At 33.7% G+C, this 27,034-nt stretch overlaps 1 protein-coding gene across 12 annotated transcripts in view; it reads left to right on the top strand.

Moving 5' to 3' along the window:
- The window catches only part of NBEA (neurobeachin), a 674,173-nt gene that overhangs the window by 157,674 nt on the left and 489,465 nt on the right, over positions 1-27,034 (top strand). For all 12 annotated transcript variants that reach the window (XM_072795453.1, XM_072795459.1, XM_072795454.1 and 9 more), the window contains 2 exons: positions 2,310-2,402; positions 21,083-21,191. In XM_072795453.1, coding sequence (XP_072651554.1) covers positions 2,310-2,402; positions 21,083-21,191 — 202 coding nt within the window. The remainder of the gene's footprint in view (positions 1-2,309; positions 2,403-21,082; positions 21,192-27,034) is intronic.

Raw genomic sequence — 27,034 nt, 5'->3', positions numbered from 1 at the left:
ATATTCAAGGATAACAGTTATATATAAAATATTTTCTTGGGAAAATTCTGATTAATTGTAATTTATACACAAAGAATGAACTTAATTCTGATGACATGACATTTTAACTGGTTTTAAGAAAAACTATGTGATAACAACAACGTTGAACTGAGCAGCTAAAAATGTGGTATTTTTATATCTGAGAATGTTTGAAGAAGAGTAAGTACTTGTCTCAAGTAATTTAGATCATTTGCTGGCTTAATATAGTAAGCTCAAACAGATGAATTAGGATTCACCTATCTTATTATATTACAGATAAACATTCATTAACTGATTTGTCAGTTAATTTTGCATTCATACTGTATTGCAATCCTGTGTTCGTATCTTACTTTGTTAAGGAACATTTGTCTAGTTGTAAAGAAAATCCTATGTCATGTAGAGGAGTGATGGCCCTAAATGTTTTCATGTTTCAGTTGTTAATCATAATTTCTGTTAGCCCTGGGTGGGTTTTATACTCCTTATCCCTACAATTTAAAGTTATTTCCAGAAAATAGGGATTCTGTGGGAGTTTCTGATTGCATATCTGAGTATAGTCCCATTTTTAGGCTGTGAGCTTTTACTTTGGTTCTCAGGATTATTTTTGCTGTTGAATATTCTTCCTATGATTTCCTGAATATTTTTTCTTATATGTATAGCTTTCCTATTCTCATACCTGTTTTTTTTTTTCGTTACTGATCTTGGTCCATAAAAATTCTGAAAATAGGTTTCAAAGTAGATACATAATTATTTAGGAATTTGAGCCTTTTGGGAAAAAAATCATCTTCTAAAGGAATAGCTCTAGTGTTTACCTCATTTGAGTAACACACAAATAAGCAATATCAACAATATAGCATTTTCTTTTTTAGTAGCATATACCACTGATAAACATAAAACAGATGTCAGTAACTTTAAGTTATTTGTTCCCTTTAGTTAATATCACTGAAATGATATAAAAATTATACTTGTATCTTCCAATACCAACCTTTTTGTTGATTCTAGATTACTTCTTCTTAAAAACATAAAATGATGCTTTATTTTTTAAAAAGAATTTAGTACAGTAAAGCACATCCTAATTTTATAGTCACCCCTATCACCTTCAGAGAACTATCTTGGGTTCTAGAATTAGTTGCAAAGAATATAGTTGCTATTGTCCTTTACTACCTTATCAAAAAAAATACTTCTGTATTTTGAAAAAGACACAAGATAAAAAATTTTAAATATTTATGAAAATTATAATGGATATAGCCTTGTTCTTATATTTGAAATGACTATATATGTTAGTTTAGATTATGTGTTAGTAGAGACTCTTTTTGCTCCAAGTAACAGGAACACTTCTAAAACCTATTTAAGTAAAAACAGAATAATATGTTTGTTATAGAAATCTTGTTAGGGTAAGAACAAGGATTTGGAAAGCTATAAGGAAAAACTTTACTTTCTCTGCTACTTCCTATGTGGTTGCTTTATTCTACCTTTTGTGTATAGAGTCATTTCTATAAACAAAATAAGACTACCTTATAGTTTGTGTTTTAAATAATTTTCTAGTTCAACAGCCCAAAAGCCCAACTAGATATTGTTTCTCAGATCTCACTCCAAATGCTCAGAAAAAGAAATAATTGCGCAAATATCTATTCCATGGGCCAATTAGCTATAAACAAGAAAAAAAGGTCATCAGGGTCCTGGGGTCCTGGGTGGCTCAGGGGGTTTAGCGCCAGCCTTCGGCCTAGGGCGTGATCCTGGAGTCTCGGGATCAAGTTCCAGGTCAGGCTCCCTGCATGGAGCCTGCTTCTATCTCTGCCTATATGTCTGCCTCTCTCTCTCTCTCTCTCTCTGTCTCCCTGCATGGAACCTGCTTCTCTCTCTGCCTGTGTCTCTGCCTCTCTCTCTGCTTCTCTCTCTGTGTCTCTCGTGAATAAATAAATAAAATCTTTAAAAGTAAAAAATTAATTAATAAATTCTTAAAAAAAGGTCGTCAAGTAAAAATGACAGGGGCAGTTTCAATAGAAGGGGAAATACAGCCTAACTAAGCATGTATCTTAAAATATATTTTTTTCAATGTACATGGAAGGCAACAGTTATGAGCAACGAATCGCTTTGAACTTTTGAATATTTATTTGAAGGCCACATTTAAAGAAATACTAGTAAAATGTACTAATTTTCCGGTTTCCAAAGAATTTAAAATCCTGAGAGGTACTTTATATTTTTTATTTTTATAATTCATTGTAAAGTATATAGATCTTATAATCTTAATGTTTGTAAGTGCTTAAAAGGTCATTTATTTTTGTATTTTTTAGAGTAATCTACAAATTATTGGCTTCTAAAAGTGAAAGTATTTGGGTTCAAGCTCTGAAGGTTCTGGGATACTTTCTGAAGCACTTAGGTCACAAGTAAGTTGATTTTTTTCATAATTAATTGTGGAAATATCTGTTGAAATTGTATTTTTAGTAGTTTTGTATCTAGTGGAACATGGAATTTGACTTGAATAATCTTACAGCAGAAAATAATAGCTTCCTGTTGTAAAAATTGTAAAAGAGTTTTATAAAAGAAAGTTTTTTAAATAATAGATTATAGAACAAATTCTCAATTTAAGTAATATAGTTTATTTTTATTTGCTGAAAGAAAATATTGTTCATTTTAAGGATATAATAAAATATTTCATCAAATAAAACAAAACACTGATGGATATGATTTAAATTCCTGACAGGGAATACTGTATTATGAGAACTGCTCTTCTGCTTACATGCTAAGTCAGTATTTTATTATTTATATTCTTTCTAACATTGAGGCTTATTATTTTTGTGATTTAGAGATCTTAGAATATTTATTTTTCCCCAAGTCCAGAATTTAGATAGTTTTAAATGTCACTTGCTGTTATAATGAATCCTTTTCATATTATGTTGTCCAGCGAAAAATTATTCTTTTTAAAATTCATTTTCTATACAAATAAGCCCAAGAAAGTATCATTTTTTATTGCTAGATGGGGTTCCTCTCTGAAACCCACTGTTGCCATTTCTTTTTGTTGTTTAAATATACCAGTTGATAACATTGATGAAAACTACACAAGATCCAGATAAGACATCTCTAACTTGCTAAGTAGTTTGGAAGAGAAGATACGATTTTTATTTTGGTACCAAATCAATAGTCAAGACAGAGAGAATAGACATATTACAAATATAGGGATTTGGATTGTAGGAAACCAATTGTACAATCCAAACCTGGATTGTAGGAAAGAATTATGCATATATGAGGAGCCATAAATTGAATAGTTGAACAAATAGTTGATTGAACACTGCGAATGAGAAACAAATAGTTGATTGATCAAATAATTGAACACTGCGAGTGAGAAACACATTTTCTTTTAATATTAAGAGAGAAGGACTACTCATTTAATTTTGGTTAAAAGTAAACAAAATTGGTTAGGAGAAATTAAATCGAGGATTCTATCCCTAGATGCAACCTCTTAAAAATTGTTAAGGAAAAAAATATAGAAATGTGGAAAAGATAAGTATAACCAGCAAATAACACTCACTGGAAAAAATAATGTTAGAGAGTAATAATCGCGATTAGAAATTTTATTGTAAGTTTAAAAAGTAAGAAATGAATTGCTTCTGAGGAAGGACTACTACTAAGTAGAATTTCAAGAAATTGGAAGAAATGGTAGGATAATAGAAATGTTGGATCACAGACTAACAAAACTTGGGAGGAAATTTTCTATTTCTGCTGAAAAATGTTAAACAAAAATGAAATCAGAGGAAACCTCAAGGAAGATAAAACTCTGTGGTAGGCATTGTAAGATACATAGAAGATACAAATGAAGACAGAGCAAATAATATGTGTGGATGGAAATAAAAGAGTTCAGGAGTATCAAAGAGAAAATGATTGATACAGAAAGCACAGAAGTTCCAACAATAAGTCCCAAGTAAGAAAAACAGAACATGGAATTAAACAAATATTTAATGCTATAAATCAGTGAAGTCCTAACATAAGATTTTGCCATCCATAATAAAAAGTCATGCTGCGTGCCAGGGAGAATTTTCCTAGAATGGTCAGCACAAAAATATACTCTTGGATTTAAATGGAAGTCAAGAATTCTTTGTTCACAAGTGTGCAATACGGGGAAATTTGAGTTGGGCTTGAGACTTTTCTACAACATTTTCCATAAAGAAAACATAAAGCAACACCCATAGGATTTTGAATTTATAATTACAGAGATAATTTTGGCAAAACTACATGCTTTCAAGATATTAAAAAACTATACAAATAAGACTAACAATAATCCATATAACGGAATCTTTAAAAATCTATACAAGATGGAAGCATAACATGACATATCTCACACCACATATCTGCCATAAAAATAAATGTAAAAGTTTTTTGTAAATCACCTATTTTAAGAAAAAAAAAAACAGTTTACAGTAATAAAACCCAGATCTATATGAGAGAAACATACTAAAATAAAGTGATTTGGAAAGGCTGAAAATTAAAGGATACCTAAAGGGTTATACCACATACATACAAATGAAAAAAGCAGGAATCATGATCTTAGTATTAGACAAATTAGAAGTCAAGCTAAAAAGCAATAAATTAACATAAAGAAGGACACATAATATTAAAGGGTGAAACTTTCATGGGAAGGAAATTACAGGAAAAATAATACAATTACTATTAATATAAAACATTAAAACAAATTTAATTTACCTATCTTGAAAAAATCCTGGGGGAAAGCAATATAAATAACAAGGTAAATCTGTTTAATATAGTTTCAAGTCTGTATCATGTTAATAAAGAAAATAACTTCAACGCCATAGAACATTTATGAAAATTTGACATAATATAGTAGACTTCAAGGAAAAAGTCTAAAATGTAAAAACAAATCAGACAAGATTCTCTCATTAACATACAGTAAAATTAGAAAATAGGAACAAAATCAGAAACCAAAGTTTCTTCTACCTAGAAATTTAAAATTTATTAGACAATTTTTGTGTCAAAGAGAAAATGCACACAAATTGCAGATTTTTTTTCAGAATTTTATTTTATTTTATATTTTATTCTATTTTATATTTTATTTTATTTATTTTATTTTTGTCATGGTAAGTGTACTCCTTAATCCCATCCCCTACTTTGCCCATCCCCCTCACCTGACTCTCCTCTGTAAACCATCAGTTTATTTGCTATAGTTAGAATCTTAGTTTCTCTCTCTCTTTTTTTCTTTGCTTGTTTGTTTTCTATCTTAAATTCCACATGAGTGAGATCATATGGTATTTGTCTCTCTCTGACTCATTTTGCTTTGCTTCTACTCTCTAGCTACATCCATGTTACTGCAAATAACAAGATTTTATTTTTATGGCTGAACAATATTCCACTGTGTATGTGTGTGTGTGTGTGTGTGTGTGTGTATACATCTTCTTTATCCATTCATCTGTCAGTGGACCCTTGGGCTGCTTCCATAGCTTGGCTATTGTAAATAATGCTACAATAAACAGGGGGTACATGTATCACTTTGAATTAGTGTTAATGTATTTTTTAGGAAGATATCTAGCACTGCAATTCCTGAATCATAGCATAGTTCTGTTTTTAGTTTTTTGAGGAACTTCCATGCTATTTTCCACAGTGGCTGCACCAGGTTGCATTCTCATCCACAGTGCAAGAAGGTTCCGTTTTCTCCACATTCTCGCCAGAGTTGTTTTTTGTGTTTTTGATTTTAGCCATCTTACAGGTATGAGGTGATAACCTCATTGTAGCTTTGATTTTTGCATTTCTATGATAATGAGTGATATTGAACATCTTTTCATGTGTCTGTTTGCCATCTGTATGTCTTTAGAGAAATGTCTATTTATGGTTTTTACCCATTTTAATTGGGTTATTTTCTTAGGTTGCGTTGTATCAATTCTTTATATATTTTGGATACTAACCCTTTATTGGCTATGTCATTTGCAAATATCTTCTCCCATTCAAAACAAACAAACAAAAGGTTGCCTTTTAGTTTTGTTGATTCTTTCCTTTGTTTTGCAGAAACTTTTTATTTTGACATAGTCCCAGTAGTTTATTTTTGCTTTCATTTCCCTGGCCTTAGGAGACAGATCTAGAAAAATGTTGCTATGGCTGATGTTAGAGAGATGATTGCCTGTGCTTTCTTTTAGGAATTTTATGGCTTCAGGTCTCACATTTAGATCTTTAATCAATTTTGATTTTGTTTTTATATATAGTAAAATAAAGTGGTCCAGTTTCATTCTTTAGCATGTAGCTGTCCAGTTTTTCTAGCACTGTTTATTGAAAAAGGTGTTAGTTTCCCGTTGTATACTCTATCCTCTATTATTGATTACAAAATCAATGTACAGAAATTTGTTGTTTTCCTATACACGCTAATAATGAAGCTGCAGAAAGTGAAATTAAGAAAATAATCCCATTTACAATTGCACCAAAACAATAAAATATCTAGGAATAAATTTAACCACAGAGGTGAAAGACCTGCAGTCTGAAAACTATATAACACTGATAAAAGAAATTCAAGAATATGTAAAATAATGGGAAGACATTCCATGCTCCTGAGTTGGAAGAACAGTATTTTTAAAATGTCCGGAAAAGTAGGAATTAATGATTCAGGACAGAGAAATTCATTTAAAAAGCTAATTTTTTAAAAAAGAGATTTTATTTAATCATGAGGGACACACAGAGAGAGGCAAAGACACAGGCATAGAGAGAAGCAAGCCCCATGAGGGAGCCTGATGTGGCACTCGATCCTGGGACTCCAGGATCACACCCTGGGCCGACAGCAGATGCTCAACCACTGAGCCACCCAGGCATCCCTAATTTTTAAAAATTCATGATATAGATGGATAAAACATAATTAAGCAATTCAAGACAGGCAAAAATATGAATGTAAAAAATAAATTGTAATTTCCATAATTAATATACAAACTGAGAAAATTAAAAGAATCTTACATGATAGTTTTTGTTGCGCGCGCTGCAGCAACATGATCAGGGTCCTGAGGATAAGGGGATGAGGAAAATAAAAGTAAAGAGATGGAGACAGGAGGGACACAGTGGATGATGTCCAAGCAGTGCCAGCTTTATTCAAGGTTCTACAACATTTTATAGTATGAGCAAAACAAAACTAAGAAGGTGTTTATCTTTAGCATGTTTGTGAAACCCTCCAAAGTTCCCCTTTCTCAACATGCAAGACAGACTCACAGGTGCCAGAAGACCTTGGTAAATAGATAAGCTTGTTGCTCCAGATGTGCATACTTCAAAGGAATATTAGATATGGTAAACAGACCAGCAAGGACAGCACAGACCCTTATTTACATTTATGACCAGGTCAGAATAAGTTGTATCTATTGTGTTACATGGGCGATCACGTACAAGTGAGCCCTGAGAACCATTGCTCAAGCCCTTTCTCAAGCGTTTACCAACTGTTCACCCTTTAGGCTCCCGAGCCTTTTGAGTGAATGAGGGACGCAAGTTCGGGCCTGGTTTGGTTCAGTTACTCCAGCTAGTCCGTGGTCGCCCACAAGTTTTGCCCTAGTAGAAAAAGAAGAAAAGGATATGAATAAATGGTCAGTTCATAGAGAAGAACATGCACAGAGTATAGACATTTGCAAAGAGCAGTCCTACTGGTAATAAGGGAAGTATAATCTGAAACTAAAGTAAGACCTCAATATATTAGTTGGTTATGAGGGGAGCGAGCATTCTCACACATTGGTAACTGGAGCATAAATTAGGGTAGTCCCATTTGAAGTGCAGTGTTAATTTTGATCAATATCTGTCAAAATTATAAATACATATACCTTTTAACCCAGGAATTTATGGCTTGTACACATATGAAATGATGGCTCTTCAGAGTTATTCATTGTTTTGTTGTTTATAATCGTAAAAGTTAGGAGAAATTGTAAATTTCTATTAATAGGAGATTTGTTAAATAATGTATGGTTCATTCATTAAATAGAATACCATGCAGTTGTAAAACAAAACTAATAGGTTTTAGTATGTGGATGTCACAAGTACATTGTTGCATGATTAAAAACATAGTATAGATGAGTAGGTACAGGGTGTGATTTTGTATAAAAAGAGGATATAAGTATATAGTAATTCCTATAATATATTAAGAAACTCTAGTATCATATATAAGAAACAAGAGATTAAGAACAGTAGCTCCTAATGGGGAGTTAGTGGAAATGAAGGTGAATGTGAATCAATTTATTTTTTTAACTACGTGAATGTTAACCTATCAAAACAAATTTTCAGTGATAACATTGTTTAGAAAAAAACACAAATACTTAAAAATAACAAACAACTTAAAAATCTTTGATTAAATATTTTGTTGATGGAGTTGGATTGAATAACATCAATGACTAATTAGTTAAAGTGAAGAGTTCTTGATTGATGGAATCATGTAGTTAAAGGACTGAGATAATACTGAAATTGTTTACTTAACTACTTAGTTTCAAAGGGAATTAAGTCCAAATGATTTCTATTCGTATGATTATAAAATTAAGTCTAATAGTAAAATATAATCTTTAAAACAAAGCGTATAATACTTGATGGTGAATAGAGATAATGGTTAGTAAAATACATGTAATTCATTGCCTTTGAGTTGGACTACATAGGTTTGGATCCTGGCTTAGTCACAGATTTTCTGAATGGTATTGTAAACATTCTTGAGCCTCAGTTTTTACCCTTTATAATGAATAAAACCATACTGCTTCCTCACTGAATTTTAAGGATAAATGATAAAATAGATTTAAAATGGTTAATCAAAATATATTACAATGTGATCATTTAAAATGTTAGCAAAAAGGTAATGGGTACAATTTAACATGAAATTCTGGTAAAAATGGAATATATCTTCAGTATGATATTTATCTTAAATATAAAAGTTAAGTATGAAATACTAGTAGCATTCAGATCAGTGAGATAAGTGTTTCTATTATAATAATTACTATCAATTATTCACGATTTGAAACAAAACATAATTATTGGGGAAGAGGAAATAGGTAGTATTTGTAAAGGGTTTGAGTATATATCTAAAAATGTAAGAAAATCATCTCTAAAACTGTTTAGAAATGAAATATCACCAAAACTCAGTGTCTCATTTGTGTATAGAGCAGTTATCTGGCAGGGAATCTGAGATTGGTTCATGGATAAAGGTAAACTGAAGTCTGGTGAGTTGTTCCCTTGTAATGCCTAGGTTTATAATTTCTGTCAGGTGCCTGGAATACAAGTTGTTTGATCCATACACTTTATTTTTTAAAAAAGATTTTATTTATTTATTCATGAGAGACACAGAGAGAAAGGCAGAGACCTAGGCAGAAGGAGAAGCAGGCTCCCTGCAGGGAGTTTGATGTGAGACTCAATCCCAAGACTCTGGGATCTTGACCTGAGCTAAAGGCAGACACTCATCCACTGAGCCATCCAGGTGTTCCCCAGATCTATAAACTTTAATTGTCAGCTGAACTAGAGATAGATTTGATATCTATCATTAAAATTGAGAAGCCTGTTCCAAATGATATATGCATGCAGCAACTTTTCCCCCCTCAGGATGGAACTTGAATCTCCTCTCTTTGAGTGTGAGATGGACTTACTGGCTTGCTTCCAAAGGATAGTAAAACCTAGCAATTACATTCGCTATTGAGTAAGGCTAACATCAAAGGTCATACGTCATGTTGATACCATGTAGTCCTTGATATGATGTGATGGGAAATGACTTCATCTCTGTGGTATTCTTCTAAAACACATAACCCAAGTCTAGTCCAGAGAAGGTACATACATCCCCAAATTGAGTGATATTCTACAAAATACTTAACTAGTACTCTTCAAAACTGTTGAAGGGCATGAAAAACCAGGATTGGGAAACTGCTATAGATGAGAGGAATTTAAGGAGATAATGATGACTAAATGAGAGTTAGTATTCTGGATTGGATCCTGAACAGAAAAAGGACATTAGAGAAAACTGGTAAAATATGAATAAAAATCTATAATTTAGTTAATAATATTGTACCTATTTTGACTTCTTAATTTTGACATATGTATCATGATAAGATATTAACATATGGAGAAGCTGGGTGGATAATATATGAGAACGCTCTGTACTATCTTTTTAACTTTTCTGTAAATCTTATAAATTTCCAAAATAAAAAGCTACATAAACTTGAGAAACCTGGGGTGCCTGGGTGGCTCAGTCAATTAAGCGTCCAACTCTTGATTCTAGCTCAGATCATGATCTCAGGGTCATGAAATTGAGCCCTACATCAGGCTCTGCACTCACTGGGGAGTCGGCTTAGGGTTCTCTCTATCCCTCTGCCCCTCATGTCTCTAAAAAAAAAAAAATGAGAATAACTTGGGTGTATGAAGCCAAACTATTCTTATGTGGAAGTGATCTAGGAAAAAAAAAAAAAAAGGAAGTGATCTATTTACAGTTATTTATTTTCAAAACAGAATCTAACAGTGGTCAGAAAGATTATCAAAATGTCTAAATGGCTGTTCTATAATACAATTATGATAATATTAGCTTGGACAAATATTAAAACATGTTATTTAATGTTCACTGTGGAAAAAAGATTCTCAACAACTATATTTGTCTGATGTCTTAACTTCAAACTTTGTAACTTCTGGGTAAATTCTCCAAGTTATTCAAACGGTAAATGGATCAACTTGCTGTCTATAATGTTGGCTATAGACGTGTTATATATTGACAGTTGTTCGATCTAATGGTTTATTTCTTTTTGGAGTAGTTGAATTAGTCCAGTTTTACTGACAGAATCCGTTGTCTGTAGTGAAGTAGGTTCTGCGAGTATGAGAGTTGGAAAGAAGTTTCCTTTGTATCTATTCTCAACTCTAAGCTTTTTGGCTTTCGTCAGGCAAGTGTTAGTTCCTATGTGTACCTGGGGTAGCAAGAGAGAAAACAAGATAACTGATGAGGGGTTTTCTCTCCCATGGGAATGACAAGCAGCCGAAGAACTGTGTTTGAAGCCTAAGGAAAAGCATAAAAAGCAGCAAATCTTGAGGGATCACTTTACTCTGAAAGATCTCTGCCTCTTATTCTCTCTCCTCTGCACCCCCTCCCTCTTGAGTAATGTTAACATTATCTTCTATGTAAGTGACCACCAAAAGGGCAAGAGGTACCTGAAGTGATGGGATGAATCTTACCTGTCCTTGACCTTGTGGGAGTATGGGAATATTGGAGTACCATAATGCTGGTACTGGTACCAGCTGGAGCTGGTACATAATGCTCCACGACTCACAGCAAGCTAAGTTTTGTACTACAGATCAGTATTCTTAAAAGGTCCTCTGCTGTACAACACCTGTGGGGATCCCATCATGTAAAAATTGCAACAGTGAGATATGACCTCAGCTGTATAAAAATGAAAAATAACAACTCATCCAAGGCCAGTAGCCAGCGACAGGAGATGAGAGAGAATCATCAAACTATATACTCACTGAAGGAGAACTAGTGGTGGAGGCTAGGGTGGAACCTTTGAATTTTATTTTTAAAAAGAACATTTGAGATTCAAGTAGATCACCATAAATGATAATCTGTCTTTTAAGCTCATAATTTGTCTTCTAGTTAGTCCAAATTACTAGACTAGAAGTTCCCAAAGCATGGACCAAATATATAAAGTGAAAGAAAAAGTAAAGATACACAAAATAGGAGACTAAACATGAGTAATAAGAATTCTTGGAGGAGAAAAATAATGAGTATAACAGGATATCCTGAAACACGTTGTAATACTAAAAATGTATAAATTTTGGAAAAAATACAACAAAAATCCTTTTAGATGTATAGCTGAGCACACAAAAGTAGGTAAATTCTCATATGCCAAAAATGAAAAGCTATAGTAGAATAAATAATCCTTAAGAAATACTATAATATTAAATAGTGCAGCTTTCAAAAGTAATCTGAATTAACTTCTGGAAGTGAAAAGGTAGCAATTAGAATTAACAACTCCATGATCATGTTAAACAGATTAGATAAAACTTAAGAATTGGTGGGGTACCTGGGTGACTCACTTGGTTAGGCATCTGACTATCAATCTCAGGGTCTTGATCTCAGGTTTGTGAGTTTGGGCCTCACGTTGGGTGGAGCCCACTTAAAAAAAATAAAAAACAACAAAATAAACTTAAGAATTGGCGAGCTGGAAGATAGAAATGAAACTATGCAGAATGTAGCAACAAGAGACAAAGATGACAAATAAGAGGTTAAAAAATGAAAAAAGAATGAAAGTTTGCATAGAATAAAATACTCAGGAATAAATTCCACCAAGGAAATGAAAGATATATAAACTGAAAACTGAAAAACATTGATGAAAAAATTAAGAAATGGGGGGTGGGAGTGAATGGGTGACGGGCACTGGGGGTTATTCTGTATGTTAGTAAATTGAACACCAATAAAAAATAAATTAAAAAAAAGAAAAAATTAAGAAATAGGTATCCATTCTGTGAAAACAGATTGGAAGAATTAATATTGTTAAAATGCCCATACTACCCAAAGCAATCTACAGATTGAGTACAATCCTTATCAAAATTCCAATGGCATCTTTCACAGAAATACAACAAATAATCCTAAAATTTGTATGCAACCACAAAAGACCTCAAAATACCCAAACCATATCCTCTAATGGAGAAGAGGTCAGTAGTGCTCAGGGCCTGGCACTTCAGGGGCTGTCTCTGGTGTATGCTACATGCTCTCTGTTGTTGTGTCTTGGCTGCTATATCCTTTAGGCTGCTCTGTCCTCTATGCTTTGTCTGCAGAGAATCTCTTGCCTACTGTGGGCATTGTTTAGTCTCTGGCCTAAATGTGGTGAATTTTAACTAGATGTACAGTGTTTTTAACTAGATGTGCGGTGCTCTAACTAGATGTGCAAAATGAGACCTAACACCAACTCTTCCAGAACTGAGGCTCTGCAAAACTCACTGGTTGGGAGACATGATATGGGCAGGTGTTTGTACTGGTCTTCTGGGGGAGAGATCTGCTGCTCTGGGACTGAAGTAAGCTTGACTAAGATTCTAAGGGCCCAAGTGTCCATCAACAGATGAAGGAACAAAGAAGATGTGGTATATTTTTTATATATATATAATGGAATATTATGCAGCCATAAAAAGAATGACATCCTGCCAGTTACAGTGGCATAGATGGAGTTAGACAGTGTCATGCTAAGGAAGGATGTCTGTTGGATAAAGACAAATACCATATGATTTCACTTATATGTGGAATTTAAGAGACAAAACAAATGAGCAAAAGGGAAAAAAGAGAGTCAAACTATATTATAAAGCTATAGTAATCAAATAGTATAGTGCTGTCATAAAAACAGATGTGGATTAATGAAACAGAGTAGAGAATCCAGGAATAAATCCCACATATATGTGGTCGGTTAATTTATGACAGAGGAGCTGAGACTCTACAATGGGGGAAAAGATAGTCTCTCCAGTAAATGGTATTTGACATTACCACCAACAGTGCAGGAGGTGGGAATGTGAAATGGTGCAGCCACTCTGGAAAACTGTGTGGAGGTTCCTCAAAGAGTTAAAAATATACCTGCCCTACGACCCAGCAATTGCACTTCTGGGGATTTACCCCAAAGATATAGATGCAATGAAATGCCGGGACACCTGCACCCCAGTGTTTATAGCTGCAGTGTCCACAATAGCCAAACTGTGGAAGGAGCCTCGGTGTCCATCGAAAGATGAATGGATAAAGAAGATGTGGTTTATGTATACAATGGAATATTACTCAGCCATTAGAAATGACAAATACCCACCATTTGCTTTGACGTAATGGAACTGGAGGGTATTATACTGAGTGAAATAAGTCATTCGGAGAAGGACAAACATTATATGGTCTCATTCATTTGGGGAATATAAATAATAGTGAAAGGGAATAGAGGGGAAGGGAGAAGAAATGGGTAGGAAATATCAGAAAGGGAGACAGAACATGAGGACTCCTAACTCTGGGAAACGAACTAGGGGTGGTGGAAGGGGAGGAGGGCGGGGGGTGGGGGTGGCGGGCACTGAGGAGGGCACTTGACGGGATGAGCATTGGGTGTTATTCTGTATGTTGGCAAATTGAACACCAAAAAAAATAAATTTATTATTAAAAAATAAATTAAAAATAAAAGAAAGAAAAAGTAAATGGTATTTGAAGAACTGGACAGCTGAATGCAAAAGAATGAAATTGGACTTCTATTTTACATTATATACAAAGTCAATTCAAAGTGGATTAAAGACTTGAATGTAGGACTTGAAACTACAACACTCTTAGAAGAAAACATAAGCAGTAAGCTCCTAGACATTGGTCTTGGCAATGAGTTTTTGGATTTGACACTCAAAGCAAAAGCAACAAAAGCAAAAATAAAATGATCAAGACTACATCAAACTAAACTGTAGACCAAAGAAAACTACAAATACACGAAAAGGCAACCTATAGATTGGAAGAAAAATTTTCAAGTTACATATGTGATGAGGGATTAATACACAAAAGATTTTAAAAATCCATGCAACTCAGATGAAAATAAACAATCTGATTTAAAAATCATGGAGAGAAGATCTGAAAGACATTTTTTCCAAAGAATACATACAAATGGCCAATAAGTGAATTAAAAGGTGCTCAGCATCACTAATCATCAGGAAAATGCAAAGCAAAACCACAGTAGCTAATCATCTTAAATAACAAGAGGTAACAAATGTTGGTAAGGATATGGAGAGAAAGTGAACTTTTGTGCACTGTTGATATGAATATAAATTAGTTGCAGCCACTATGGAAAACAGTATGGAGTCTCCTCACAAAATTAAAAATAGAACTACCATATGATCCAGCCATTCTTCTGGGTAGATATCCAGAGGAAGCAAAAGCATTATCTCAAAGACATACATACCCACATATTCATTTCAGCATTATTTACAATTAGCCTAAGACATGGAAACAACCTGTGTATCCACATTTTCTTCACTTATTCATCTGTTGATAGACATGTAGGTTGTTTTATTTATGTATGTATTTAGGTAATGGAATATTATTCAACCATAAAATGCATAAAATGGAGGAAATACAGCCCTTTCAAACAACATGAGTGGATCCCGAGGGCATTATGTTAAGTGAAATAAGTCAGAGAAAAATACTATATGATTTCATATGTGGAAATAGAACCAAACTCATAGAAACAGAACATAGAGGTGGCAAGCGGGGAATATGGTGAATGGATGAATGTGGTCAAAAGGTACAAACTTTAGTTCTAAGACAGATAAGTTCTGGGGATGTAATGTATAGCACGTTGACTATAGTTAGCAATATTGTATATTTGAAAGTTCCTGAGAGAGTAGATCTTACAAGTTCTCATCACAGGAAAAGGCTTTTATACCTGAGTGATGATAGATGTTAACTCACCTTATAATGGTAGTCATTTTGAAATTTATGCCTATATCAAATCATTATGTTGTATACCTTAAACTACTGTAATGTTATATGTTAATCATATCTCAGTAGAACTGAGACTTGAAACAAGTTGATTGATAGGCAGTTATAACAAATGTACTACTCTGTCGGGGAATGTTGGTTTTGGTGATTGGTGGAACCCACAAGTACATGGTATATATGGGGCTAAAGGATATGTGGCAACTCTCTGTACTTCCTGCTCAGTTTTGCTGTACACCTAAAACTACCCTTAAAAAATCGATTTAAAAGAGTGTGTGTAATATGTAAGCTGATAGGGAAATAAGAAACCAGGAGGGGATCCCTGGGTGGCGCAGCGGTTTGGCGCCTGCCTTTGGCCTAGGGCGCAATCCTGGAGACCCGGGATCGAATCCCACATCGGGCTCCCGGTGCATGGAGCCTGCTTCTCCCTCTGCCTGTGTCTCTGCCTCTCTCTCTCTCTGTGTGACTATCATGAATAAATAAATTTAAAAAAAATTAAAAAAAAATTAAAAAAAAAAAGAAACCAGGAGAAATATTTACCTGTATGTTCAGGGTAGGGATTGTGAATGATGGTATGAGTTAGATGTGAAACCTTTCTGCATCTTTTTATGTTTTTATGTTGTTATTTTTTATCAAGATAAAAGTATTATTTATTTTTAAAGCTAAATGTTAACAATTGATAGATCAGTATTTAAATAAACTATGATAAGTTATTTTTGTCTGAAAAGACAAAAATCAGTGAGGCCAAGAGGGGTACCATGTAAGGCAAAAGGTTCAATTCACCAGGAGGACAAAACAATTTCAGATACATTTATACATAACAGCATAGGTGAGGTATAGAAAGCAAAATTGACTAAATTTGAAACTGAAGTAAAAGATTTCAGTTTTTTAGAGATTTGAACATATTCTTTTTAAAGGAGCAGTCACCAAAAACCTTAACACAGTATAAATTTGAACGGAAAATCCAGTGGCTTGGTTTATATAAACATTCTTATCAAACTCACACAAAATTGTAAAAATTGCCAATTGAAGCCATAAATTGTCCAAAATTTAAATGAATTATTGTCATAAAGATGATTTCTCACCTATAGTGCAATTATGCAAGAAATCAATGAGAATAATCAAACTAAGAAATGGAAATATATGTAATTTAAATAACTCATAACAAGAAATTGTACATATCATAAAATTATTAGAATCAAAAATATTGAAAATTTTTTATATGTACACTTCTAAGAATTGGCTTAATTGGTAATGGAGGCAATTTATAGCCATAAATTTTTATTTCATTTTATTATTTATTACTTTTTTTTTTTTTTGAGGTAGAACACAAGTGAGGGGAGGAGCAGCGGGAAAGGGAGAGGGAGAGAGAGAGAGAGAGAATCTCATGTAGACTCCCGGCTGACTGCTGAACCAGACGCAGGGCTCAATCTCAAAACCCTGAGTTCATGACTTGAGCCAGTATCAAAGGTTAGAGGCATAACCAACTGGGCCACTGTGGCACCCCTAGCCATAAATATTTATATTAAAAAAAGAAAGTTTTTCTTCTAGATTTTCAATTTTATGGTGAATGTAAGGATAGTTTAACATCGGGATATCCTTTAATGTGATCTCCTTGTTAACACATTAAAGAGTAGCTATATAATTACACAAATGGATACAAAAAATTGGGTAACGTTCAGTATCCATTCATCATAAAAATTCTTAGGAAACCAGGAATAGATGATTTCTTTAACCTGTTAGGGTATATCTTCTGGAAACTCACCCATAGTCCATTTAGTAGTAAAATATTAGAGCATTCCCTTTCAATAACTTAAAATTAATGAAAGCCTGTTTTCACCACCACTCCCCCATTCAAGATCATAATTGAACAGTATATTGACATTCAGAGAATAGTTCACCTAAAGTTGGGAAATTGTTTTCAAATATAGGTTATATTTAGGCTGGACTATAAAACACAAGACAAGTTTCAATAAATTTAAAAGAATTGAGACCAAACAAAAATTTTCTTTGACCACCACAAAATTAAATTTGAAATAAAGAACAGAAAGAGATTTTATAAATTGCTTGATATTTGGAGAGTAAACAACACATTTCTAAGAACCTGTAGGTCAAAAAAGAAATCACAGAGAAAAATAGAAAATGGTTTGATTTGAATAAAACTGAAACATATACCATGTAACCAGAACATATAACAACTTACTGAATTCTCATGCATTGCTGAAGGGAATGTGAAATACTCCAGCCATGTTTCAGAAGAGTTTTCTAATTACTTAAAAAATGTGACCCTTAGCACATACCCTGGCATGTCCATGCTTGGATATCTACTCAAGAGAAATGACACTGGACTTGTACTTGGACATTCTTAATACCATTTATCTATGATAATTCAGAGCTGGAAACAATCCAAAATTCTGTCAGTTGGTGAATGGATAAATTATCATATGTTCATACAATGAAATACTAGTGTACAGTTAAAAGGAAACAAACTACTGATGCATAGTAGGACATTAATGAGTCCTAAAAATCATTATGCTAAATAAAAGAAGCCTGATGCAGAAGACTACATATTATGTGAAATATCCAGAATGTAGATTAGTGATTACATTGGGGTAGTGATGAGGGTAGTTATGGGAGTGGGAATTGACTACCAATAGCCACAAAGGAAACTTTTTAGAGTGAGGAAAAATTTCAGAACTGGAAATTGATGATGATTACATCACTCTATAAGGTTTTTAATAAATTACTAAGTTATATACATATAAAATATGAATTTTAGTTTATGTTGGTGAGTGAAGCTGCTGGTAAAATGTGTTTCCGTTTTGATGGTGGAACTATGAATGTACATATTTTTGGAGGTCATAAATTGCAAAGTCTCATAAAATTAAATATAAAAGCTTCTAACCGCCATCATTTCAGTTACAAGAATTTGTTCTAAGGAAATAGTCATGGATATACTCAAAGATTTACCTATAAGGGAAAAATTTTGTGTATGGTAGGAAAAAGAAAGTGGAAATAGCATAAATGCCAACAGTAGTGAATGGGTATATTATGCTACCTAATTTACAGGAAAAAAAGCTATAAATTACCTTATATAGATTTATTCTCATTGTATTGATACCATCTATATTTGTCATCTATATTTATATGCATCATAATTCATCTAGAAGAATGTAAACTGATACTTTATAATGATTTTCTCTAGGTTATGGAATTATGAGTTGCTCTTACTTTTTTCTTGTTCCAACATATGGTCTGAGTTTGTTACAAGACATATCCAAAGAAAAGCTGGTTTGTTTTGTGAAGAAGAAAATCGGAATATGTTTTCATTGGAATGTTTAGTAAGCTAATAAATGTGTACTTTGTATGAGATTAAAAGGTTATTCTTTAAAAAGATTGCATTCTTAATCCAAGTGGACAGAAATCGTATGAAATTCAAAGGTATGCAAATAGGCATTAAAAGCCTGAAGTCTGTTTAGGTCTTAAGGTTAAGTGGGGTCATGATGTTAGTTTCTCTCATATATGCCCTGTAGAAGCTTTTCAGAGCCGAATGCATAGAGTTGGGTCTTTGATTAGGGATTCTGTGGGAAACAAAATCATGAGATACATAACTCACCCATACTCTGCCTGAGATAATGGGTGGCTTTTTGGCTATCTCTTGACTGCTTTGCAGCAAGATTTATTGGTAAACATGGTTTTAAAGCAAACTGCAAGAAGAAGCTGACCCATTTCTTCTCTGGTGTATGCAGAGCATTCTTCAAGTCCCCCCAGAAGCCTAGAATATAGCTGTGCTGTAAACATTTACATCCTAGGAGGTAATCAGGAAGGCATTTATTTCTTTAGTAGCTGAAATTGTACTGGTGCAGGTAAGAGTTTACTAAAAATTCCTAATTAGGCTATTCCAGATAGCCTAATTTGGATAACTTTTACCAGCTTTATGTATCAGAGAGATATATTAAGGAATACACATTGGTTGGTTTCTTTCTTTTCGTTTCTTTTCTTTTCTTTCTTTCTTTCTTTCTTTCTTTCTTTCTTTCTTTCTTTCTTTCTTTCTTTCTCTCTCCTTCCTTCCTTCCTTCCTTCCTTCCTTCCTTCCTTCCTTCCTTCCTTCCTTCCTTCCTTCCTTCCTTCTTAGGAGCAAATGAAAATTTCAGTCCTCCTTGCCTTGGGTGTAGCTTGAATTGGAAGAGACTTATAGCCTTCCCCTGTATAATCCCATAATATTCATCAGTCCTGATTTTTTTTAAAGACCAGTTGACCTTTTTCAATCATGTTTATTAAGTATTTGGCAAACACAGCCACAAGATAAAGCCTGAGCTTTGGGTTTACGTTATTTTGCTGTTTCCTTCCCTGGACTGAGGATTAGGTGAGGGGAAACAGCTGCCCTGTCTTTTCTTGTGCAGTTTGGAACTTGGAGAGTGATGTTAGTAGAGAGGATTTCCAGGTGAATGGTATCCAGATAATGGTTCATTATTTGATATCTGTATTAATTAAGGTAACAATGGCTGCTGTAACAGACAAACAATGAAATTTTAGTTACCTATCAGACTAGTAGTTTCTTTCTTATTCACTGAAAATCCAAATGAGTGTTCCTTAACAGACAGTTTTCCTGTAAGCTGTGATTTAGAGATCCAGGCTGCTACTTCCATCTTGTGCCTCACTGTCTTCACCATGTGGTTCCTATTTTCTGCCTTGGGGAAAGAGCATGGAAGACATGCATGAGCGCTGTTCTATTGACCAGGTCTAAAAATGGTTCATGACTTCCTGCTCACATTCCACTTGCTAAAACTCTTAAGTTTAGCGGCCAAATCGGGCTGTAAGAAAGGCTAGAATTAATAGTATAGCTGTGGATTCATGAAGAAAGGAATAAGAATTGGTTTATATCATAGTTACCAGATCTGAACAGGAAATAATAGAAAATCAAGGTTGAGAGCTAAGAAGATCAGATTTTGAATTCAAAGACAGTGACACTAATGAGAGGCATATAACAATTCTCTGAGCATAGAGCCAAGTGTTGCAGAAAGCCTTGAGTAGAGCCTTCTGTCCTATTTATAGATTTGGTGGTGGGAACAGGGGAAGACATAAATGAGCCAGTAGTAAGTAACTAAGTTTTTTGGTGCTTTTTTTTTTTTTCCTTTGTTTGGTTTTAAATCCAACGGCAGACCACAAATACAAAGAAATAATGAGTCCTGTTTACTTCTGTTGAATTATTTTGCTGTGTAATCCCAACATAAAACTAGAGTACTCGCTTTTAGCTGTAATTTTAAATTCTTGATAATAAAGTTTAGCATAGATTATTTTATAGGCTTAAAAATAGATTTAAAAATTCTGTGGTCTTTGTTAGGGGAAGCCAATAGTTTTAACCTAATAAAAATAACTACTAAATAGTTAATTAGAAATTTGAAAATAATCGTTGTGATTATTAATATAATTTATAATTTGTATATTTCACATTTAAGAAGTGTTTAAATAGTATTTTTGGATCTTTAGAAGATAGCTGTGCTATAAACTGTTATTTTTTTTTTGCAGTTGGAAGTTAGTAAACATAATTACCTATATGATTCTGTATCTGCTTAATAGATTGTATTTTCTTATTCCAAAATCATGAGATTAGAAAATCCAATGTATTTCATAGTATTTTGTTTTTCCCCCCTTTTTTTCCAGGAGAAAAGTGGAAATTATGCATACTCATAGTCTTTTCACTCTTCTTGGAGAAAGGCTGATGTTGCATACAAACACTGTGACTGTCACCACATACAACACACTTTATGAGGTAAAAATTTTAAAAAATGTGTAATGACAATTTAAAATGTATTTAATGGGAACCTTCTATATAATTGGGCTCAATAATTGGTCAGTTAATCAAAAAGCCAGTAATCATTTTTAAATGAATACTTACATTTTAAAAATTTATTTTAAAACAATGCATGTATATATTTATTTGCTGATCTTTTTGCATTTGTCCAAGGACTTTTCTCTGAGTACGGGTTGGCTGATTGGCTTTGTGTAGAGTTTTTTTCAGATGAACCACATCCATTATGTATTATCCATTCAGTCTCTACATCCCCCCTTCGTTGACTCGATCTTTGTCTTCGTGGCAATTGCAATATTAACCTAGAGTTAATAAGATAGATTGTAGCTAAAAATTTGTAAAAGAACTATCTGAAAGAAGCCTTAGAGCTCACCATTTGAATTCAGAAATCCTTTTCTCACCATTTCTAACAAATGGTCATATAGCTTGGGCTCAGTATTTTCTATGAAATGCATGTTCTACCTCCTAAAGTAGCTATTTTCATTTTTAAGTACTGGTAAAATATTAGTGATACTACCATTGTTAACCTAAAACCTTGATTCTACTATTCTGCAACTGATCTTCTGTGGTCCTAGTTCCTTTCTCTGATGCAGGGATTAGCAAACTACTAATGCTTGTCTTTGTGTGGCAAGGAGCCAAGGATAGTTTTTATATTTTTAAATGTTGAAAATAATCAAAAGAAAAATAAAATATGACATATAAAAATTACATGAAATTTAATTTCAGTGTCCTTGTTGGAACACAGCTTTGCTTATTCCTGTGCATACTACTTATGATTGCTTTTGTGTTCATAGTGGCAGAGTAGTTGCAACAGATATTATTTGTCATGCTCTCATCATCACTTTGCATGCTGCTCTGTGCACTACAAATCACAGTGTGCAATAATTTGATAGTGTTTCACAAACCATATGTATTTTGAACCTAACTTTTTTAAAAATACCAGTTCATATCCATCATGTCAAAATAAGAAAAATAGACTTCAGATATCACAGTTTTAAAATGGCAAGGGTGTGAAATATTTTGTTACAGATTTAGATGGCAAAACATTTTGTCTTTTATAAGAGGACACTATTATGCATTGGTACCAATAGGTTAAACACTTAGAATAATATCCTTAACTTAGGAAAACAGTGGTCAAAAAATATAAAATACCATCACTGCAAATTTCTTCACAAAAATAAAAAAAAAGAAATGAGAGACCTTGAGGAGGGCAGATGCTGAAATTCTGAATGAGATTGTACTACAATTTTAAATTAACATGAGATACATTCAGACTCCTCTAATATTAAATTTTTTTTTCATATAAGTCACAGGCTGGATATATCTCATTTCTGTTTTTGCATGGCTCACAAGCAGAGGATAGTTTATACATTTTTAAATGATAGGAATAAAAAATAAATATTTTATGATATGTAATTTTATGAAATTCAAATTTTGATATTTGTAAATAAAGTTTTATTGGACCATGGTTATACTTATTTAAGGTTAGTCTGTGAGTGACTTCATGCTGTAATGACCGAATCAAGTTTTTAGAGAGAGACCATATGACCCACAAATTCTAAAATATTTACTGTCTGACCTTTCTGTAAAAATTCTGTGGCAAAGATAAAATTTCTTTCCATGCTGCAGCATAGAGAAATGTCTGTCCCCTCTTGTTGTTTTATTAAAATTTTATATCTTATTCTGATAACAGAATTAATATGCATTCATTATAGAAATTTGGAAAATACAGAAAAGCACCAAAATAAAATTTACTTATAATGTCCCAATTAATACTGAAAAATATGTTTAAAGGTTTTTTTTCTCAAGATGCTTGGGAGGCTCAGTGGCTGAGCATCTGCCTTCGGCTCAGGGCGTGATCCTTGAGTTCCACGTTTGAGTCCCACATTGGGCTCTCAGAGGGAAGTCTGCTTCTCCCTCTGCCTGTGTCCCTGCCTCCTCTCTGTGTCTCTCATGAATAAATAAATCTTTAAAAGTTTTTTTCTCAACTCATATACATGTACAGACATACGTACAAAGAGTTCTTTTTTTTTTTTTTTAATTTTTATTTATTCATGATAGGCACACAGTGAGAGAGAGAGGCAGAGACACAGGCAGAGGGAGAAGCAGGCTCCATGCACCAGGAGCCTGACGTGGGATTCGATCCCGGATCTCCAGGATCGCGCCCTGGGCCAAAGGCAGGCGCCAAACCGCTGCGCCACCCAGGGATCCCCGTACAAAGAGTTCTTATGAAATATACTCAACATAGTTTTATGTTACCCTTTTTTCACTTAACAGTATACTGCAAATATTTTTATTACAAAATGTTCATCATAGCCAGGGAGGGCAAACTTGCCAGATAATACATATTTTAAACTTTGTGGTAATCTTAATTTGTCAGGGCTAACACAGAATACTATGTATTCTGAGTGGCTTATAAACAGCAGAAATTTTTATGTCACAGTTCTAGAGGCTAGAGAGTCCAATAGCAAGGCAGTGGCAGATTTGGTGTCTGGTGAGGACTCACTCCATGCTTCATAGACCATCTTTTCACTATGTCCTCACATGGCATAAGTGTCAAGGGATGTTTTCAGTTTCTTATACTAATCCCTTTCATGAGGGCTCTGGAGCCCTAAACACCTCCTAAAAGGCCCCACATCTCCTAATACCATCACACTGGGGATTTGTTTTCAACATAGGAAGTTGTGGGGACACAAACATTCAGTCTATAGCAGCAGGCTATGTGATGTCCATGGAACTACTCAACTCTGCATTTGTGGCTCAGAAGCAGCCATAGACAATATGAACCAAATGGGTGTGCTGTGCAATGAAACTGTATTGTATCTGTTTATTAATAAAAATTTTGTTTATTTATTCATGAGAGACAGAGAGAGAGAGAGAGAGAGAGAGAGAGAGGCAGAGACACAGGCAGAGGGAGAAACAGGCTCCATGCAGGGAACCCGACGTGGGACTCGATCCCGGGTCTCCAGGATCAGGCCCTGGGCTGAAGGCGGCGCTAAACCGCTGGGCCATGGGGGCTGCCCATGTATCTGTTTTATTTGTATCTGATTACAGAAACAGATGTTATCCCGAATAATATTTTGACCCCAGATCTGTAACATTACTTTTAGCTGTTTTATTTCATCTTTTTTCTGTTTTATATTATCCTCAGTAAATTTAAGAGTGGCTGCTTTTTAGATAAATTAAAAAACTCTTTTGGCTACTATTTCTTTCATTTCTAAGCTTAATATTGCAACTTTATGTCAGCCATTCTCTGATTACATGAATTTTAAGTTCATACTCCAGAACACAGCTTTTGTGATCAAAAGTTTTTTAGTATTGTTTTAATATTTATAAACAAAAAATGTTTACATCTATAAAGAGAACTGAATAGAAAGGCCTACCCTATGCAAAACATCTTGATTCTGGTATTGTATTTCCCTAATAACAGTAACTATTTTTGGGGGTATATTTCCTGTGACAGTCACTTTGGAATAAATACTTTATATACATTATCTCAGATCCTTACAACATCTCTCTGAAACTGGTTTTTTGTTCTTATTGTTGTCTTGTTAAAGAGACAACCTGAGAATCACAAGTTAAACAATTAGCTTGGTAACTTATGACTAATTAATGGTTGTAAAATAAGCAGATTCCGTAGTGTCTGTGCATAAGGCAAAAAAATGTCCGTATCTACCTTAATGGACAATATTAAAGTCCTCTAAATCAAAACCTTGCTACAGTATTAGATTAGAGCTCTATCTATTTACGTTTCTATCTTGGTTTTCTTAGACTAGTCCATCTGGTTGATGATGCCTATACATGTTTTTTTTTTAATCATTTTTTGCTTATATTTCTGACCCTCTGCTTGTCAAAACAATTAGTCTCAATAGAGTAGAATATCTTTGTATTCAGTGAAACCTTCTATTAAAATAAGAATGTAGCATAACAGTGTAATACATTGAATTTGAAAAATCATTTTGTACTCTTAACCTTTAAGAAAATGGGGATCCCTGGGTGGCGCAGCGGTTTGGCGCCTGCCTTTGGCCCAGGGCGCGATCCTGGAGACCCGGGATCGAATCCCACATCAGGCTCCCGGTGCATGGAGCCTGCTTCTCCCTCTGCCTATGTCTCTGCCTCTCTCTCTCTCTCTCTCTCTGTGACTATCATAAATAAATAAATAAAAAATTTAAAAAAAAAAAAAGAAAATGTTCTATGTATATATACATATATATTTATTTCTGTGAATCTTCCTGAAAAGTGGCTCAAAAGCAAGTGCAGTATCATTTTTCCCTACCATCTATACTCATATGCACTCTCTTAGTATCCAGATTTTAGTCTCTAATGATACTCTACAAAGCCAAGCTGTTGCCGATTCCATGTCTTAGTTGGAGAAAGTCTGGATAAGTTTGGATCTCCTGATACTGGATGTTGGATGTTGCAGATGAAGGAACTAACTTGCAAGGTCTCTGACCAATTTGGCAATAATATATGCTTTTAAAGTAGAATAATAATAATCATGGTTAATTGGAAAGATGGACTGGATTAAATATAATACTCTGAAAAGAAAAATTAACATAAGTATACAAAAAGTCATAAAAGAAAGATGGTTATGATATGATTGGGTAGCACAGTTGATCCCATAAAAAAGAAGAAAGGATCTTCAGCATAAACTTTAATACTAACAGACCAAATTATATTATCAGACAGGATGGTGGATGACTAATTCTAGATCACCAAAGTTAAAAGATTGCACCATTTTGGATGGTAGCATCTAGTTGCAGAAAATTAACACTTATGTGATAGGTTCGAATTTAATTCTCATTAACATAGTAAGTGAAGTTTAACTATAAAAAGAAAACAGCCTCAGAACCTGCAGTGTGAGTTTGATTCCCCTTATGAGCATCAATCAGGGCCTGCACCCCTGGTGAGAATCACTTGGTTGATAATCTTCAGTTTGAAAGCTCTTTGTACCTTAATTTTCTATTTTGGTTTGATAAATAACCTTAAATTCAAACAGTGTCAAAATAAATACCACAACAACTGTAGGAAAGTATAAAATTAAGTACAGAAATAATAAAAAACTATGTCAAACTTATGGTTTCAATAATGTTTCAGAATGTGAGGTTTTTACAAAGTTTTTAGAAAGCCAGTTAAGATGGGTTCTGTGTCATTGTGATCTTTAAAATTCTAAATCTGAAAATGCTTATAAGAAAACAAACAATATTAAAGGACAAAGTAAGATCTTTTGGCAGTATATGGCAGACAATGTATAAAATTTGTGAAGATGGCTATTGGAACACTTAAAATGTGGCTAGTGTGAATTGAGATATGTTCTACTGGTTCAGTAATTTTGGATTTCATGTTCATATGTGGTTCTAAACCTTTTGTACTATTTTGTTTTTGTAGAGGCTGAGGTTACTTCCTTTGCATATCTCTAATCAATACCAGTCAAACCTTCATGGCCCATCTTGAATCATAGCTTTTCATTAAGATGTTTACATCTATATTCATCTCTTCTTATTTATATGTCATTATTTCCCTCTCCCTTTTAAAAACTCACATAGGTTTTATTGACAGTATACCATGTTTTATTATTTAACAGGAGCATGCATTTATGCCTGTCTCTGGAGTATTAATTAATAGAGTCTTAAAATAGTTCCACCTAGCAACTATGTTTTCCTTTCCAATCATGTAACAGAGTGTGGGCACATAAGTGGCTGTTTAATGCATGCTGGATTGAGTTTCTGAATATGTTTTTGTAATTTAAAAAACCCTCATATTTGAATATGTGAGAGTTTTAAAAACACTTTCACATATAGAGC

The sequence above is a fragment of the Canis lupus genome, chromosome 24, assembly GCF_048164855.1.
Source record: "Canis lupus baileyi chromosome 24, mCanLup2.hap1, whole genome shotgun sequence".
NCBI lineage: Eukaryota > Metazoa > Chordata > Mammalia > Carnivora > Canidae > Canis > Canis lupus.
This window is presented reverse-complemented; position numbering and strand designations above follow the sequence as displayed.